The following is an 18,871-nucleotide window of genomic DNA, read 5'->3' on the forward strand; positions in this document are numbered from 1 at the left end:
GCCCACAGTGTTGCCCTGGCAAGTGGGGGCATCAGAGGCCTCGGAGGGGGGAGGAGATGAGAGATGAGAGGGAAACGGGCTGGAAAGAGGATGTATGTTTTGCTTTCATAGCAGGAGGAGCAGCGTGTGTATAAAGGATCCAGACCAGGCTGAAGGCAAAGGGGTCCTTTCAATGTGTCTGGGCTCTGCTGAACTGGGTCTGGGAGTCAGCTCCGCCCAAGCTTTGAGCCAATGGCTCTTTGGAATAAGAAGGGATCAGGGCAGGGTGAGGTGGGGTGATATCTTGCAGGAAAAACAATAGCACAGAACAGAGACTGGGAATCCAACAGGAATCGGGGCCACAGGCAGGCAGGAGAAATTAAGAGCCCCCAGAATGCCTAGAGACATGGCAGAGACATCAGATTGCCTACGATACAGGGACAGGTTTTTGAGGTGATTTTAATAAAATCCAAAATGACAAGTTGATACCAACACATGGAAGCATTTGGGGGGGGGCGGGCAGGTTGATCTGTGAGTGACAGAGGGTCTCCAAGCTATTGATTCTCATGTAGCTGGCGACACCTTCCTCCCTAGCTCTGCACCCTACCCATCACTTTCATTCATCCCCTCTGGGGCCACCCAGCCCCTCCCGACACCCTCCTCCCCTCTAGGATCCCCACCCCCATACCTCCCTTTCCCACTGGGATTGCAGTCAACGGCAGCCTGAGGCCACGTGACCCACTGTCCAGGAGCCAGGCAGAGAATCTGGGGGTGGGCATGGGGGGGACCAGCACCTTTACAGCACAGGGCGGGGGTGGGGGGATGTCTCATGGACAAATGGACACAATGACATCTTAGCAAGTCATACCCAGATAGCACAGTGTCCTAGGTAGCATTTGGTACACTCCAAATATGAAACCCCATGAAGTGCGCGCTGCTTCACACTCGCCTCACCAGCCTGCAAGGTGCCAGACAGATGCTTGCATGACGCTGAAGATGGTCACCGCGAGCCCAAACACTCCTGTGCTTGGCTTCCATTTCCTATCTGGCATCTAGGAAACGTGTCTTGCAAATCAGTCGTCTCAAGGAGCTAAGGTTGCTGAAGACCCCGAGGCGACGTTTTGAAACTGTTGTGCTCTGAAGTAGCCTGGAATATACAAAAAAGAAAAAAAAAATCACAGAAAGTATTTTTGGCTCCTGTAGTTCCCAAACACCGGAACTCAAAACCTTGTGCAGCCATCACCTTGATTAGCTGCTTAAAAATACGGATGCCAGGTCTTCGGCCCCGGAGATTCTGGTTCCATATGCCTTGGGTGAGTCTGACATCTGTGTCACTATCGGATTCCGGTAGGCAGCCAGAAATGAAACTCCCTGACTTAGACCATTAAGCTCTGCACTTGAGCGTATTGCTGACCAGAGATCAGTTGGAAGGGGGGCAAGGATCTCTGAAAACAAGGTTCCCAGGTGGGGAAGGGCTGTATACCCACCCAAACCATCTTCGGGTTTGTCATGATGCAAGAGCGGGGTTAAGCTTTCAGTAGAGTAGCTTAGGTGGGTATTCCTAACCATTTATTTGTTCTCTTCCTTCCCGTAGGGCTTTTGATACAAGGAGGGCAGTCTGCGCACCCTACCCCCAGCCACTTAGGCATTTGATGTTCATTAACCTTAATTAGTAAAATTAATCATGAAGCCTGCAGCGCAGGAAGGTTTATTTTTGTTTATGATGTATGAAACTTCCCAACACAGGTAGCGCGCCTTCTAAAGAAAAGCTCGGATTTTGGTCAAATTCTTTAATAAAGTACAAGAGGAGCAACGAAGTCTGGACGTTTTGGGTTTTGTCCAAACCTTTCAGGCCCCCTCACCACCGCCTGGTTGTTACGGTGCTCAGATGGGAAGGTTACCCTCTCCTTGCCGCTCAGCCCAGTTTAATTAACACCTACCCTTCGGTCCCCAACATCCTTTTAAACTGGCTGCTCTCTGCCCAGATAGACTTTTACACCTGTCTTAGCAATTCTGGGAGAGATGCTTTGAAGTGCCTTTTCAAAATCCCCTGTTAATGATCTGGTAATTATTGCAGTGACTTTTCAATGGGGTGTGAAGCGCTCAGCTAGCTGGGGCCAGGAGAATCCCAAGGCTCCAGAAGGAGAGACAGAGCAAGGGAGAAAGGGGGAAAATCCCAAGTCTGGGGCTGCCCCAAAGTCATAGGGGTGGCCCTCTCTGGCCTGAGAAGGGGCCCTGCCTGAGGCTGGTGCGGCCACCAGGAGTTCCCATTGGCAGGTGAGACAATGGAAGTCCTGGGACCAATCTGACTATAGAATGTGCGGAAACTACATGAATGACCCCCAACCCCTCCAGTACCTCAGTGGGCAAGGCCAAGTCCCACGGCTGACTCCAGGAGCCCTGCTCCTGCGTGCAGTCCTATCTTGTCCTCCATCCCCTCCCCCTTCTCTTCACAATCCACACCCATTTTAAGCAGTCAGGGCCAAGTCCAGAGAGGGCGAGCCAGAGCTGTTGACTGATGCTTTTTCTCCCTGTGCCTTCAGATCTCCTATACAGCTGCTGGGGCCAAATGAGGTCCAGCTGTACAGGGCACCCTCGACATCTGGAAGTCAAGTATACCAACCATCTCCACACCTGTGCTCCCCAACATCCTGCTTCCACTTGGGGCCAAGACAGGGCATGGGGTCTCTCACAGTCTGACCACCTCTCACAACCCAAGGAGGCTGCAAAACACAATGTGTCCTGACTGGCCCAAGTCCTCACAATGTCCGAGCTGGCCTTCTGTCCCCACCCCAAAAAAGAACACAAGCCTAATGGAGAACTGGCATGCCAGGCCCTAAAGACCCATTTGGCCACGGAGTTTTATGGAGCAGAGGACATCCTCGGGTGCCGGCCCCTTGTTTTTCCAATGAGACACCACAGGACTCAGGAAGGTGCCTGGACGTGCTCAAGATCAAAGCCTCATCAGGGAATGTCAGGGCTGGGACTAGAACCAGGTCCCCTGAAGCTTCTCCACCACTGTGGCTTTCCCACCAATGACCACCATTAGTCTGAGGTCTTCATATTTGCACATGTTGGCTTGGCCTCCCCCACCCCCAACAGAGAGCGAGGGCCCTGGGGCAGGGACAGCTAGGTCAGCCGTGCCCTTGGCCATCTCTGACATGCCCTTGGCACAGTGGTATCTGATTACAGGTGCCAGTGTGTTGATGATCCTTGATCTGGCTTCTGGGGCCCTGCACTCCAGCCCCTGTTGGCTCAGCCCTGCCCCCAGTGTGGCTCCCAGTGCTGGCACCTCCCCTGGCCCGAAACCATGGGAGTTGCCCTGGTTAGTTGTTGGAAATCATCTGTGCAAGCCACAGGGCCCCATCTTTAGTTCAGCAAACCCAGCTGATGGGTGGTCTAGGATCCCCTTCTCTGCTTCTCTGGAGAAACTGGGAAGCCGATGCCCCGGGCATAAACATTTTTATGTAACTTTTTCTACCTCCAATAACGATAGAATAATGTGTGACAAGATGCTGAAAACATTTTTCACCAAAATTCCTCTCAGGAAGAGTCTTTCATGTGTTCAGAAGAAATTCTGAAATGGCCCAAGCTAGAGGTTCTGAGTGTGCTTCCAGACCAGTGGCATCAGCCTCATCCAGAAATCACCTGGGACCTTGTTAGAGATGCGGATTGTCAGGTCCTACTCCCACCTTGCTGAATCAGAAGTGCTAGGGTGGGGCCTTCCAGGAGATTCTGGTTCAGTTAAGATCTGGGAAGCCATTTGTGGTGGAGGTAGGGAAGCTCAAGGACACGATCCAGTGGCAAAAACCAGGGCTCAGCTGCCTTACAAAGAGGAACGGGTCTGGTTACCTGCATGGCTCTAGTCAGGGGAGTCCCAGGATGAACTGGAGGGCGAGGGGAGGAGCTGGGAAAGAACCGGATTGCTCTTCATGACAGAAGGGAAGGGATTTTGAGGTTCCCTGAGGACATCTAGAGGGGAAGAGAGTGAAGACAGTGGTCTGGGTGCCACGTGGGAAAAGGCGAGAGTGAGACCCCCCATAACGGGGAGTATATTGAGGGACTGTCCACAGAATCACAAGCCCTATGCAATGCGACCTCCCCCCAAACTGCACAAAGCGTTGGTAACAATCATACAAACGACCATAAGCGCTTGGGGGTTCTAAACACCTTGGACACCGTGAGAGGGGCTCAGGTCAGCCTTGACACCATGCTAGGCAGAGAATCTGTAGAAAGAACTGTCATGGCCGCACAGTCTTTCACAGTGGTCAACATTTCTGCATTTCCATAACCATCCCCTTATTTGGGGACAACTGGTTTGGTTTCCAATTTTTTGCTCTCATAAGCAACGAAACCAGAGGGGCTGAGCCATGCTTGGCTAGGGTGGACAGGGCTGGGAAAAGAGGCCCGGCTCCAGGGTAGTGCTGGGGTTTTCCGTGGAGAGGTTCACAGCCCCCATCACCGAAGTGCAAAGCGCAGAGCAAACCCAGACACAATCAAGATGGCGACTGCCATCCAGGGGGCCAGTCTGGGTGGTGAGGAGAGAGCACAGCCAGCTCTGGGGGTCCTGGGGGCCACCCAACTTTAGGCAGGTAGTGACATGGGGGTTCTAATACCATGTGAGGGGACTGCAGGAGTCTGGCCAGCAGCCTAGGTACCAGAAAGCATGACCCAATGGCCCCGCTGGCCTTACTTGGACCACGGGCTCCAAGTTCTTGCCTACGCCCATGGACTTCTTCAGGACTCGAGGCTGGAATAGGTCCAGCCTGGGCTTCCAGCTCACACCTGGGTCTCATGGGGCCTGTCCCAGGTCCTAGGCAGAGCTGGAAGGAGCAAGGCTTAATTGCATCAGCACGGAAGCCTGCCGAGCGAGCCGACACTCTCAGCCCCTACAATCAATCCTCCACCCTGTAAATAGAGTTAGAAGCGCGACTCCAGCAATTATCAAGCCCATCATTTTCCTCCTCTTCGCTAAGTAAATTAAAAAGTCTTTCTGCTCTCACTTTGCAACCGGCCCTCATTTTTAAAGTGTGACTGTTAAAGCATTGCAAAGGACCAGACTTCGAGAAAGAGGTGCCACATCTGAGGCCCAGTCGGCCAAGAGGCTTGGCTTCCAGCCCTGGTTTTGCGGCCAATCAGTTTGTGCAAGGCCAGCACCCCTCTCTGGCCTCAGTTTCCCCATCTATGATGAATTTGGACTGGATGGCCTCTGGGATGCTTTCCAATCCTCATGGCCATGGGATTGCAGGTTTGCTTGATTGCTAGGGATGGGTCCGTGTAGACAGAAGTTCGCCTTCTTTTCAATCAGGACCTGACCCTCTCTCTGTATTTCCCACGCACAGTGATGAATCCTTGCAGGTGCAAATATACCAATTTTCATAGTAGTGGAAGAGCAGAGGAGGAGCCCCATTCCCACGTTTCTGGAAGTAAACCAGAAACATACTTATCCCGCACAGGCCCTGAACTAATTGTTCTACAACAATGACTTCTTTAACCTGCACAGTAGCACAGTTATTAGGCCCATTTCACAGACAAGAAAACTGAGACACAGCAGTGTCAAGTAGTGCATCCAATCCAGGTCTGTGCGGCTCCCAAGGCCATGTTCGTAGCCACAGCTCTCTCAAATAGAAAACCTGGAGACATTAGTAGAAAAAGAACAGATAGACCAAGGAGATAGGCCACCTTAACGCGAAGGGAATGCCAGGCAAGACACCTGCCTGAGTGTACCCAGGCAAATGACAGATGTCCCCAAGCACGTGTGAGCCGAGTGGGATGTGTGTGGTTAGAAGGCATGCGAGTCTTTGATAAATGTGTTCCAATGTGCCTGGCTCTCTCAAAAATGGGCTCCCGCTTCCTCCATCTCCTCCCTTCCTCTGGAAATGGAACACCAATTATTTTATTTGAAGAGAGTGTCTGGTGGTGTTTAGAAGCAGCATGAAGTAAATTTGTGTGATGCTCGTTAGTGGCTGATGGGGAACATCCAGTCGCCTTTGCTCTGATGACCCAGCTCTGTCCGCCAGGTTTTCCATACTGAAAACCTCAGAATTTACAATTCAAACTGCTAAATGGCATTCTAATTTTTCAGAAGGTGGATAAGAGAACCACAAAATATCACTTGCTTTAGGGGTTGTCTTTTCCCACCCCCCATCAAAAAAAATTACTTTTATTACCAAAAAATGTTTTCTGAAAATAGTGTCAGGTTGGTCTGACAGATGCTGACCCTGGACGTGTTTCACAGAAACTACTCTGCTGTCCCCATCAGTGTGGTTTTGTCGATATCCCCAGTCTTCTTTATCTTTCTCTTGAATATCTCTCTGAGTCATTGATAAATACATTATTTAAAAATCCATCAATGTCGGGGCGCCTGGGTGGCTCAGTCGTTAAGCGGCTGCCTTCGGCTCAGGTCATGATCCCAGGGTCCTGGGATCGAGCCCCACATCGGGCTCCCTGCTCCGCGGGAAGCCTGCTTCTCCCTCTCCCACTCCCCCTGCTTGTGTTCCCTCTCTCACTGTGTCTCTCTCTGTCAAATAAATAAATAAAATCTTAAAAAAAAAAAAAAATCCATCAATGTCAAACCCAGAGGCTCTCGGGTAACCTCAGGAGCCCCAGGCTGGATGTCTGCCCAGCCAAGCGGTCCCTGCCGAATCCCAGGTTCATGGCACCTGCTCCGTACCAGGCACCCTGGTGACCCTGGAGGCTGAGCAATGCATTTGGAGAACCGGAATCCGGAGCTTCATCATTAGGGATGCACTGGATTGAAGAAACAACCTCTAGCATTTTCAGTGTCGGTGGGATTTATGAGTTGGGACTGAATGCAGGGTAGATGTACTTGGAAGGCTGAAGAGATGCAGATGAGCCGGCTTTGCTAGCGGCCCAGCTTTCCCGCACCTGCTTCCTCATCAGTAAAACGGAACGATACCCTCCAACTCACGAGGTTGTTGGTGACGGCGGGGGCCATTGAGCAGGGCTGTGATTAAGAATGAGGGGTGCCTGGCTGGCTCAGTTGGTAGAGCATGTGACTCTTGATCTCGGGGTCATGAGTTCAAGCCCCACATTAGGTGTCGAGTTTACTTAAGAAAAAAAAAAAAAAGAATGAGATGGTCAGACAAAGTTCGAATCTTATTCCACTACTGTGTGACTCTGTAGAAGTGACTGAATCCCTTGGAGACTCAGTTTACCTCATCTGTAAAATGGCCATAGTAATCTCTTCCTCAGGGGACTGTGGTGAGGATGAATTTCAAGTCCTCGACACAGCGCCTGCCACACAGTGTCTGTTAGGGGACAACTGTCATCTGGTGAAGGTGCCAATGTCAGGCCAAGCCCAGAAGAGGTGCTCGAGCGCTCAGCAGGCATTCCTTTCCCCCTTAAAATCCTTTCACGCACGTACCACACGAGCACCATTTTCGTCCTCCTGGGTCTCTTTTAGACACTCCATCTTACCATAGCAGAAGGCTCCCTCTTCCCTCCACAAGTCCTTGCTGAAATCTTCCCAGAAACCCAGCATGATGCTCGGGTCTCTGGATAGAAAAGAAATACCACGGGTGCCTGGGTGGCTCAGTCGGTGGAGTGTCTGTCTGCCTTCAGCTCGGGTCATGCTCCCAAGGTCCTGGTATCGAGCCCCACATCGGGCTCCCTGCTCGGCGGGGAGTCTGCTTCTCCTTCTTCCTCTGCAGTTTCCCCCACTTGTCTCTGTCTCTGTCTCTCTCTCGTGTCAAATAAATAAATAAAATCTTTTTTTTAAGATTTTATTTATTTGACACGAGAGAGAGACAGGGAGAGAGGGAACACAAGCAGGGGGAGTGGGAGAGGGAGAAGCAGGCTCCCCGCCGAGCAGGGAGCCCGATGCGGGGCTCGATCCCGGGACCCCAGGACCACGACCTGAGCCGAAGGCAGACGCTTAACAACTGAGCCACCCAGGCGCCGCATAAATAAATAAAATCTTAAAAAAAAAAAAAAGAAATACCAGCAGTGGCCCTGCCCACCCTGAGCCCGGGGTGCCCACAAGCAAACAAAGAACGCACCAGACAGAATTAAGTCCAACTAACAGCTTGAAGCCGGCAACAGCAGCCTTGTCCCCGGACAGCCTGGAATTAATTGCCAAATGAATTGCACGGGCTGTAATTGTTGCTGGGGTTCTGCGGAGACAGACCCACAGCAGTCAGGAAGATTAAATGTCCACGCCCTGGAGATCTGGCTGAGGCACCCAGAAAGATCACGAAGCCTCATGCAAGCAGAGGGCACAGGATGGTTAAGGATCTCATCTGCGAACACTGGGGCTTCAGCTGCTCCTGCGACCGGTCCTCGAGTGTCCCATCCGAGGAATGGGATTTCTCAGGGACGCAGGCATGAATAGTATTCTTCCACCATTCCCTGGTGCGGCCCTCCCCACCCCAGCCCTTGACAGACACCGACCTTCACCAGTGACTCTGATGTGGCTGAGCCACTTGTTTCCAAGCCTTTCTCTTCTCTGTCCTATTTTTACAATTCTTTTGTGGCTCTTGCTTATTTCTCAGTCTAGAATGTGTGGGAACAATATCTTAATTCCACCCACATAATAGGAGAGGACTCACGAGTTACTGTACCTGCAGCACTCTGAGGCCATGGGATGAAAGGAATTCAAATAACCCAAAGAGATCTTTTTGTTAAGTCTTACTTCACAGGCGGTATGCGGGAAAAATTAGCTGACGCCGGGGAGGGGCGTCGGAAATGAAGAGAATGAAATTACATGCACCATTGCTAATTACTTTCTTTGAAGTCCTCGATGCTTGTTTTCTACCAATACAGTCCATGTAGAAAAACTCGCTCTCTGGATTTTAGGAACAAAACAGAGATGTCTGAAAGTCTTCCATTTGTCTTACAAAAATCACAGGACTGGGGGAAAGGGAAGGAGCCTCATTTGCCCTTCTCCCTCACATCCATAGAAGGAAGAGCTGGGCTCATCTGGAATGTTGCTAGTAATTCGGTTTGCACTGGCAAGTGCCCCTCGGCTTGTGCCCAGCAGCAGGGCTTGTGAGATCGGTTCAGCCTTCCACACCAGACTCCGCCCAGCCAGGTGGTTCCCCGGTGGGGCCTCAGCCCTGTGCGGGGGCAGGTGCGCAGGCTGGTAGGGACACAGCAGTCCTTGTTGCTGGGGCATCGGTGTGGCTCTGTCCATCTCAACTCCCTAAACCCCACCCACAGCCTGCTGGCCAGACCCACAGTCTTTTGAATTCACTCATTCGCCAACTATTACTGAGCATCTACTCTGTGCCACATACTGTTCCGCGGAACAAAATAGATAAAGCCCTGCTTTGGGGGAGGCAGGCATCCCAATAAAGAGACATTAAACAAAGAAGAAAGATGGACAGCGTGTCAGCAGACTGTGAGTACTAGGAAGATGTGCGGAACAGCGCACGGGAAGGTAGTGACGGGGACAGGGGCGATGGGTACTGTTTTACACGAGTGGTCAGGAAGGGCCTCCCTGGGGAGCTGCCTTTGCAGCAGAGAGCTGAGGGAGACATGGGAGCAAACAAAGGAAATGTCAGAAAGAACAGTGTCCGGGGCAGAGGAAACAGCAGGGGCAAAGGCCTTGAGTTTGGCTCAAAAGCAGAGTTTGCTCCGCGTGTTCCAAGAACAGCAAGGAAGCCAGTGTGCCTGGAACAGAGCCGGCGAGGGGAAGGGAAAGTGGTAGGAGATGGATCCGAGGGCGGGTGGGGGGGGCCACACACAGCACAGGAGCAGGTCTCTGCCTGTAGCTCAGGCAGCACTCTTAACCAGCCAGCTTGCTCAGTCAGCAACGGCGTGTTGCGCACCCCATGCCCCTGGCTGGCCCTCCCGGTCCCCTGCCGGAGGCTGAAGGGAAGAGTGCAAAGCAGTAACGGTTGCAAAAGGGGGTGAGACTTTAGTATAATTATCTTTTTTTTCCCCAGAAGTAATAGCTGCACATTTTAGAGAATATGCCAAATGGAATAAAGGATGACACAGATACAGAATATTAAAGAGAGCAGGTAACTGGGAGTATCATTGTTTCCTGTTTTCCAACCTTCATATAACGTGGTTATAATGTAATATATGAATAAGTTTATAACATATGATATATGTTTTTAATGTTTTTAGATACGTAACTCTTTTATTATTCTGTGAAGATAATAAAACATACAGATGAAATTTTCCCTTATTTAATGTTGCAAACCCATATTACTGTTTATATATGTTACAAACCCATATTATCATATATGGTACAAACCCATATTATCTCATATAAAAATACTGTATAGCTGATCGTGAATTAGGTGTGTAAGTCCAACAATGTATCCCTCTGTTAAAAAAAAATTATCCCAAACTTCAGCATCCTATGTTGTTTATCCTGAATGATCACAGCAGGATTTTGTCAACTGAACTGAAGGACTGGGAGAAGGAGATCATTGCGTGTCTAAGACAGCACTTTGGGGGGTGCCTGGGTGGCTCAGTCATTAAGCATCTATCTTCGGCTCGGGTCACGATCCCAGGGTCCTGGGATCGAGCCCCCGCATCGGGCTCCCTGCTCCGCGGGAAGCCTGCTTCTCCCTCTCCCACTCCCCCTGCTTGTGTTCCCTCTCGCTGTGTCTTTCTCTGTCAAATAAATAAATGGAATCTTTAAAAAAAAAAAAAAAAAGACAGCACTTTGGACTCAGTTTCCAAAACAATTTTCACCTCTTAGAAAACAAGTATTCAAGGATGGAAACTTCAGAGAAATTAAGAACAAATCAACTGAGCGAATTTCAAATATGGAAAAGAGTATGGCACAGAATATAAGCCATATTTTATATGTTATAACATGTTCATATGTGTTTATAAAACATGCATCTTTTTTAGAAAAAGATTTTATTTATTTATTTGAGAAAGAGAGAGTGCGGTGGGGGGGGGGGGCAAAGGGGGCGGAAGAGCAGAGGGAGACGCACTGCGTGTGGGGCCTGACTCGGGGCTCGATCTGACGATCCTGAGATCATGACCTGAGCTGAAATCAAGAGTCAGACACTTAACTGGCTGAGCCAGCCAGGCACCCCAAAACAGGCATCTTTATAAAGAAGCTCAACTGAAAATTTTTCTCAAGATAAAACAGACTTGCACCATATACTCTCTTAACTTCTGTTAAAAGGAGGAGCCCAGCCTCCGCACGCTGAGATGCCCCTAGTTCTGAGCCTCTCCCCTGTGCTAGGTACTTTTCTTGTTGCTGGTAACCCAGCAGCAAACAGGACGGAAAATAACTTAATTTTTATCTTTTCTTCCCAAATTCCAATTGTCCAAAAAGACAGCAAATCAATCTAGAAAACACATGCTTTTTTTTTTTTTTTTTTTTTAAAGATTTTATTTATTTATTTGACAGAGAGAGACACAGCGAGAGAAGGAACACAAGCAGGGGGAGTGGAAGAGGGAGAAGCAGGCTTCCCGCAGAGCAGGGAGCCCGATGTGGGGCCCGATCCCAGGACCCTGGGATCATGACCTGAGCCGAAGGCAGACGCTTAACGACTGAGCCACCCAGGCGCCCCTAGAAAACACATGCTTAATTGTCCCTCTGAATGAGGGTGAAGGTTTCAGAGTCCGTGGCACGTGCTGGAAAAGTGGGCAGAAGGCGGGTTGCCAGGACACGGGGCTATGGTGGTACTACTTTGCAGCAAACTACTTGGCGCCCCCCCCCGCAATAGATCTTTGTCTGCTCCCTCTCTTGCTGCCTTCCCTGCTGCCCAGACAAAGCCAGGAAGCCCCCACCCGTGGCTGAAACCCTAGAGAGTGTCACCCACTGCTCTACACGGTGGCCAGGCTTGGAATGCACCCCTTGAAGGCTGGGCCTCGCTCAGCCCTTAGATGACCTGCCGTTCTTGGGCTGATCGCTAGCCACACTGCTCAGTCCCTCTACTTGCCGTCAACAGATTCTGCTCCCGACACGCAAGGCTTGAAGGTAGAGTCATGTTTAATAAAAGCATGAAAAGGCACATTGTTCTTTCTGAGAGCACCGCTTCCCAGCAGAAAAGGCGTAAACAAAAGGGGAGTCCCATCCCCTCCGGGAAACTAACCATTTCTATAGAAAGCAAGGACCATTCCAGACAGCCACTTCTGGCAGGACCCGTAGTAAGCACATCATAGCAGCCTCCACCACGTGCGCACTTCTGTGGACAGACAGACAGACAGACACTGCGTTGGGCATATTTATCATAGCACCCCTCCTAGACAGGTACCACTGACCCCCACTGTTCAGATGGGGAAACCAAGGCCAAGTCAGAATAATGACTTGCCCAGCTCCAAAGAGGCCAGGTATGTTGGGATATTTTGAGGCTGTGTTCACATCTTTCTCCCCCTGGTTTTACTCATTGTTAGAAATAATGGACAAAGCTTCCAGAAACGTTATCAGCCATAATGCCTAGCAGTGTAGCTCGGATCAGGAAACTTACCTCTGTGAGGGCCATTTTGTTGGCTGCTTCTTGCATGTCCCTCCACCCCTTCCGTCTCAGATTCAGGAATAGCTGGTGCTCACGGAGCACAGTGGCTTCAAACCATAGGAACATTCCCTTAGAGGGGCTCGGTCACCTCCCCCCGCCCCAAGTGTAAGAGGCCAAATTACTAGGAAAGTGTTTTTAAAATATAAATCCGATCGTGGCTCCTTATTCTTGACAGACCTCCCCCAACCTGCTATCCTAACGGGGATGAAGCCCTTCACACGGCTTCTACAGACAAAAGCTCCGGAGGAGCGGTTTCCTGGGAGTGAAACTTCCCATCGGGACCCCTGGAGGCTCCCGTTCCCACCAGCCCCACCAGCCCATCTCCACCCAAAACTCCGTAGAGTTCTTGGCATTTTCCTCAGGGTGCCGCTTGCCCTGAGAGGAATACCAAGTGGCTCTCCTGTGTCGGAGGTGTATTAAAAAATAAACTCTGCAGATTTGAGATGTGAGATTTCTACCGTGGAAAGGTAGAAAGCCTAGTGGCCCGGAGTCCTGGTTCTGGCTTGTACGGTGGCCTTGGGGTGCCTTCTCTCGGCCTCAGTTTCCCCTTCTGTAAAACGAGAGGGGTCCCGGTGAGCACTGAGGCGAGACCTCGCAAGCTCACCCCTCCCGCGTGACTCGGGGATGGTCTCACTCCCAGGACGCAGTTCTCCCACGGCGCCTCCTCCCCCGCGGAGTCGGACGCGTGGGCCGGCTCCCCCGGCCGGGCCAACCCCCCACCCTCCCCACCCCGCCCCGCCGCTCCTGCGACCCCCCGCTCCGCCCCGGGCCCGGCCTCGCGCCCGCCGCAGGATCCCAGCCCCGCACCCCGCGCGCGTCCCGCCCGGCCCGCCGCGTGGAAGCCCGCCCTCCCCCGAGTCTCGCAGCCGGGCGGGCGGAGGGCGGAGGGCGGGGCGGGGTGGGGCGGGGCGCGCGGGAGGCGGAGCCGAGCCGGGGAATCCTGCTCCGGGCGAGCGCCGGGCCCTGCAGAGCAGCCCGGCCGTCCGAGGGCCCCTGCGCCGGGGGCGGCGGGGAACCCCAGACGCAGCCGGGCCGGGAGGGATCCCCGTGCCGGGCGAGCCGCCGCCGCCGCCGCCGCCGCCTCCGCGCCGCCCCCGCGGGCTGCCAGGTGCCGGGCGCGCCCCCACTCCGCCCGGCCGCCAGCTCCCGTGGTCCCGCCGTCCGCTCGCCAGCCCGTCGCCCGTGCGCCATGCAGCCGCCGCCCGCCCCGCGCGCGTAGGCGCCCGCCGCAGGCCATGCTGCTCCCGCTCGCCGCGCTGCTGGCCGCCGCCTGCCCGCTGCCGCCGGCCCGCGGCGGGGCCGCGGACGCGCCGGGCCTCGGCGGGGCGCCCCTCAACGCCTCCGTCAACGCGTCGTCCGCGGGCGAGCCCGCCGCCCCGCGGCTGCTGGCCTCGGCGGCTCCCGGGCCCCCCGAGCGCCCGGGCCCGGAGGAGGCGGCGGCGGCGTGCAACATCAGCGTGCAGCGACAGATGCTGAGCTCGCTGCTCGTGCGCTGGGGCCGCCCGCGGGGCTTCCAGTGCGACCTGCTGCTCTTCTCCACCAACGCGCACGGCCGCGCCTTCTTCGCCGCCGCCTTCCACCGCGTCGGGCCGCCGCTGCTCATCGAGCACCTGGGGCTGGCGGCGGGCGGCGCGCAGCAGGACCTGCGCCTCTGCGTGGGCTGCGGCTGGGTGCGCGGCCGCCGCCCCGGCCGCCTCCGGCCCGCCGCCGCCGCCGCCTCCGGGGCGCCCACCGCGCTGCCCGCCTACCCCGCAGCCGAGCCCCCCGGGCCGCTGTGGCTGCAGGGCGAGCCGCTGCACTTCTGCTGCCTGGACTTCAGCCTGGAGGAGCTGCAGGGCGAGCCGGGCTGGCGGCTGAACCGCAAGCCCATCGAGTCCACGCTGGTCGCCTGCTTCATGACCCTGGTCATCGTCGTGTGGAGCGTGGCCGCCCTCATCTGGCCGGTGCCCATCATCGCCGGCTTCCTGCCCAACGGCATGGAGCAGCGCCGGACCACCGCCAGCGCCGCCGCCGCCGCCGCCGCCCCCGCCGCCGTGCCCGCGGGGACCACCGCCGCCGCAGCCGCCGCCGCCGCGGCCGCTGCCGCCGCCGCCGCGGCCGTCACCTCGGGGGCGGCGGCCAAGTGACCCGGCCCGCTCCTCCCCGCGTCCGCCCTGTGGCCGCGCTCTCGGGTGCCTTTCCCGCCGGGAGACTCGGCCGGTGTGCTTCGTGCTGTGGTGACCGTTAGTTCTTCCTCCGGGGAGGGGGCCGCCGGAGGGGCCCCAGCGGCTTTGCCCAGCGACCTGCGTGCCGCACGCGCGTCGTTCCGGAAGGCAGGTGGCAGTCCTTGCGCCCGCAGGGTGGGATCCGCAGCTAGGAAGACAGAGAGGAGGGAAACGGGGCCCTTTCCCCTCTATTGTATCCCCCTGCCCTCCTCCCTCCCCGCACCCACGTGCCCTACATTCATGGCAGAAAATGACCAAATCCTGTGTATTTGTTTTATATATTTAATAACTGTTTTAAATGAAAGTTTTAGTAAAAAAAAAAAAATCAAATTGCTATTGCTGTAGTAAGAGAAGCTCTTTGTATCCAAACATAGTATTTGAAGTTAGTTGTTTTTTAATTTATTTAAAAGGGGAGGGGGCATGGGAAGGATTTCACACCCACATATTGTTACCGCTAAAAATGAACTTTATGAACCTTTTCCAAGTCGATCTATCCAGTGACGTGGCCTGGTGGGCGTTTCTTGTACTAATGTGGTTTTTTTGGCTTTTAATACAGACATTTTCCTCCAGAGATGCGTATGTAGCTTTTTTCTTTATTTGATCTAGGAAAAGGAATCCAAGAATTACAAGATGTTGCCCTGGAATGTGAGGGCGGGATGCTCCAAAGTTACAGAGGGGCTAGTGGAGTCTGTCTCCCCTTGCCTGTCTAGGACAGGCAGGAGATGGAAACTATATTACTTGCCCTGATGGTAACTGTTTTAGGGCTCACCAGGCTGCCTTCCAGCAACCACCCAGCCCCACCCCCCAGCCCCCCTCAGCCTCACTGACATTTGTCACGGTGGCATACAGAGTTTTATGTCATTTGTCTTTTTGTCCCCTGCCTCACAGTCTGTGAAACACCCAGTAAAATGCCAAAACAGTAAAATCAGTAATTCCCCTGAGCCAGGTATCTTTCATGGAAATGACTCATTTTAAAAAGCATGTCGATTTCCTTTTCATGTGTGTAAGTATCAGCCTATGAGCACATTTCAAAAGCTAGTTTTAAAACCTGCGTTATTATTTTGGCATTAATAGATTTTTTTTTTTTTTTAAGGTCAATTCCTGGTGGCTAAATAGTTCACGATCACAAGGCTTTCCTCACTCCTGGTTTCCATGGTATAATATCTGCTGGGCAGTAGTTTCAGATTCTTCCCGGTTTTCAGAAGAAGAATAAATGAAAAGTCCTTAAATTGACTCAATATAAAAACCATTTTAGGGGTGCCTGGGTGGCTCAGTCGTTGGGCGTCTGCCTTCGGCTCAGGTCATGATCCCAGGGTCCTGGGATCGAGCCCCGCATTGGGCTCCCTGCTCGGCGGGAGGCCTGCTTATCTCTCTCCCACTCCCCCTGCTTGTGTTCCCTCTCTCACTGTGTCTCTCTCTCTGTTAAATAAATAAAATCTTAAGAGAAAAAAAAAACATTTTAAAAGCCTCTTAAAAAGATTTTAAAAGCTACTTTCCCTTGCTCTATTTCCTCCCCATTTTTAAGTGAATACTTGACATTGTCCTAGAGCTATAGTTCTCAGAGTGGGGTCCCTGGACCAGCAACATCAGCTGCAGCAGGAACTGGTTAGAGACACAAAACTGAGGCCTCGTCCAGGACCAAGTGAACCAGAAACTCTGGGCAGGGCCCAGCAATCTGTGTTTTAGCCAGCACTCCAAGAGATCCTGATGCGTTTCAAGTTTGAGAACTGCTGTGCGCTAGCAGAAGGGAACCTCCAAAACGCGTAACCTCCTTTTATCTTGGCATGTCTCTATGATATCAGAGATCTGAGACCCCTTTTCCACAGGAAGCTGAAGGAGAGGTTGGGTCATTGCCCTGCACCTTCAACTGCCCATCTGGCTCTTTGGAATCCAGGGCTATCTCTAGCGGAGGCCAGCCATGAGAAAGGAGGAGGGGAGGGTGATGGCCCTCCCCTCCTCCCGGTCCAGACATTGAAGTTCAATGTAATGCAAACCTGCTAGCCTCGCAAGTCACGGTATATCTTCTTATGCTCCAAAGCAAGGTGGTTGGTGAGCTGCATTCTTTTCCAGCCCTGCGGTATCTAGCAGGAGAAAACCAATAGCTGCTAACCTTGGTCAATTTTCATATAATCACAGTATTTGTAATTCTGGAAGGCACATTAAGTATTCCTGGTACAACACACACACACTCACGCGCGTGCGCACGCACACACACACACACACACACACACACTCATTCTCCCTGCTTTTTCCCAAGATAGAAACTGAGGGCCGAAGAGGTTTTAGCATTTTGTCTACAATCACACAACTACATGATCGCAGAGTCAGAGCTGAGACCAAGCCTTGGTCTTCTGCCTTCCTAATTGGTATTTTTTCATCACCAAAAACTTCCTTTCCCAGAATGAGGAGCTAGCCACTCAAGGTCTGCTCCTGTGGCCACCCCCCAACCTCCCCCACCCCATCACTGTCAGATTCCGTGCAGCCATATGCCCAAAGAAACCAGAGAGCATTAATTTTAAATGAGATACTCAGGCACTTAATAGAAAAAATAAATATATTTGTATGTGTATAATATTTGCACATACTATATGCATACATGCATACATACCTACGATGGGCCCTAATGAATACTTTCTTAGAGTGGGCTTGGAATATCAACATCTATTGCTGCAGGGCGCCTGGGTGGCTCAGTCGTTAAGCGTCTGCCTTCGGCTCAGGTCATGATCCCAGGGTCCTGGGATCGAGCCCCCCATCAGGCTCCCTGCTCTGCGGGAAACCTGCTTCTCCGTCTCCCACTCCCCCTGCTTGTGTTCCCTCTCTCACTGTGTCTCTCTCTGTCAAATAAATAAATAAATAAATAAATAAATAAATAAATAAAATCTTTAAAAAAAAATATCTATTGCTGCAACAATAGACCTTCCTAAAGGGACATTTTCAGAACTGCTCATGGACCCCTCATGTATGTGTATACACACATACCTATTCTGCATATATAAAACCGATGGACTGGTTGATTCCTTTTATGCTGACTTTGGCTGCTCTCTGGGAGCCAGAACTGCAAGCAGGAGGCTACGAAGTAAGGACGGAGCCAGTGTCCTTTTGGTCCCTGTTTAGGTGGAATTGCCCACCGGGCAGAGTCCGTCGGGCCCAGCAGGTGCAGCAGTAAGGTCTGTGCCCTCTGGCGATTTTGGCTTGCATCATCTCAGTAGTGAAACACGTCCAAGTATGCATTTTACTAAAGGCCAGTCAGTATGTGTGCGTGCGTACCAAACCCCAGGTTCCAGCCCATTCTTCAAGCCTCCTGAGGGCAGCTTTGAGCTGCTAGTGACACAGCTAAGTCCCCAGGATAAATCATCACTCCCAGTTACTTTTGCCTCTCCTGAGCTAGAGTTTACCCCTGAGGAGGATGCATACCCACCCTCCAAAATCCAGCCACTGCTGTAGGCTGCCCTACTGAGTTCTCTATGTTTATCATGCGAGCCACCCCTGGGCTGGATCCGAACACCCTGGTCTCCCCTAGGGCCTGCGGCAGCTGAAGAGAACCACCCGGTCCAAAGCCACACCCCCTTCCTGGGGCACCGCGTCCAGTGACCAATCAACATAAACACCTGGCCCTTTAGGGAGAGCTCTGAAGGGTCCTCCCACCTTCAGAACTCCTCCCAGCATTGGCTGAGTCTTCCATTGAGACTCCAGGGAGGCTTGGCTTCTCCCTCTGCCCACTCCTGCCTCCTCCCAACCCTTCCCTCCCGAGGGCTGTTAATCCAGGAGCACTCCCTAACAAACCTCCTGCACACTGATCTCTAGCCCACAGCCCGAGTCTTCGAGAACCCAACCCAGTGATGGGCAATTTACCCAACGTGATGCAGAATTATTCCAGCCTCCTCGTCATTAGGAACAAGGAACATCCGAGGAGCTGATCTCATAGTGATTGTCATTTGTATCCTTTTACCCAGATACCACGTTTCTACTTTTTCTCTTCCATTTGGGTAGTTCTCTAATATCCACAATCAGCAGTGATAAGGGCAATATCCCCTAATGCCAATGCTTGTTTAATCATCACGCCTCAGGGACACCTGGGTCAGCTCGGGTCATGACCCCGGGGTCCTGGGATTGAGCCCCACATTGGGCTCCTTGCTCAGCGGGGAGCCTGCTTCTCCCTCTCCCTCTGCTGCTCCCCCTGCTTGCTTGTGTGCGTGCTCTCTCTCTGACAAAAAAATAAAATCTTTAAAAAAA

General features: G+C 52.7%; 1 protein-coding gene and 1 long non-coding RNA gene across 2 annotated transcripts; one reads left to right on the forward strand and one right to left on the reverse strand.

The window, feature by feature from the left end:
* Window positions 1-649: 649 nt before the first annotated feature.
* On the reverse strand, window positions 650-13,300 carry LOC118538064 (uncharacterized). The gene is made up of 4 exons (XR_013450352.1): window positions 13,242-13,300; window positions 12,387-12,984; window positions 12,012-12,104; window positions 650-1,126 (listed from the first exon to the last, which is right to left on the reverse strand). It is a non-coding gene; the product is annotated as an uncharacterized LOC118538064 (long non-coding RNA).
* Window positions 13,301-13,367: 67 nt separating this feature from the next.
* TMEM158 (transmembrane protein 158) lies at window positions 13,368-15,207 on the forward strand. Its single transcript, XM_036095898.2, has one exon. The coding sequence runs from the start codon at window positions 13,670-13,672 to the stop codon at window positions 14,558-14,560; it is 891 nt and encodes a 296-aa protein (XP_035951791.2). The 5' UTR covers window positions 13,368-13,669; the 3' UTR covers window positions 14,561-15,207.
* Window positions 15,208-18,871: the final 3,664 nt, after the last annotated feature.

This window comes from Halichoerus grypus, chromosome 1 (genome assembly GCF_964656455.1).
Source record: "Halichoerus grypus chromosome 1, mHalGry1.hap1.1, whole genome shotgun sequence".
NCBI lineage: Eukaryota > Metazoa > Chordata > Mammalia > Carnivora > Phocidae > Halichoerus > Halichoerus grypus.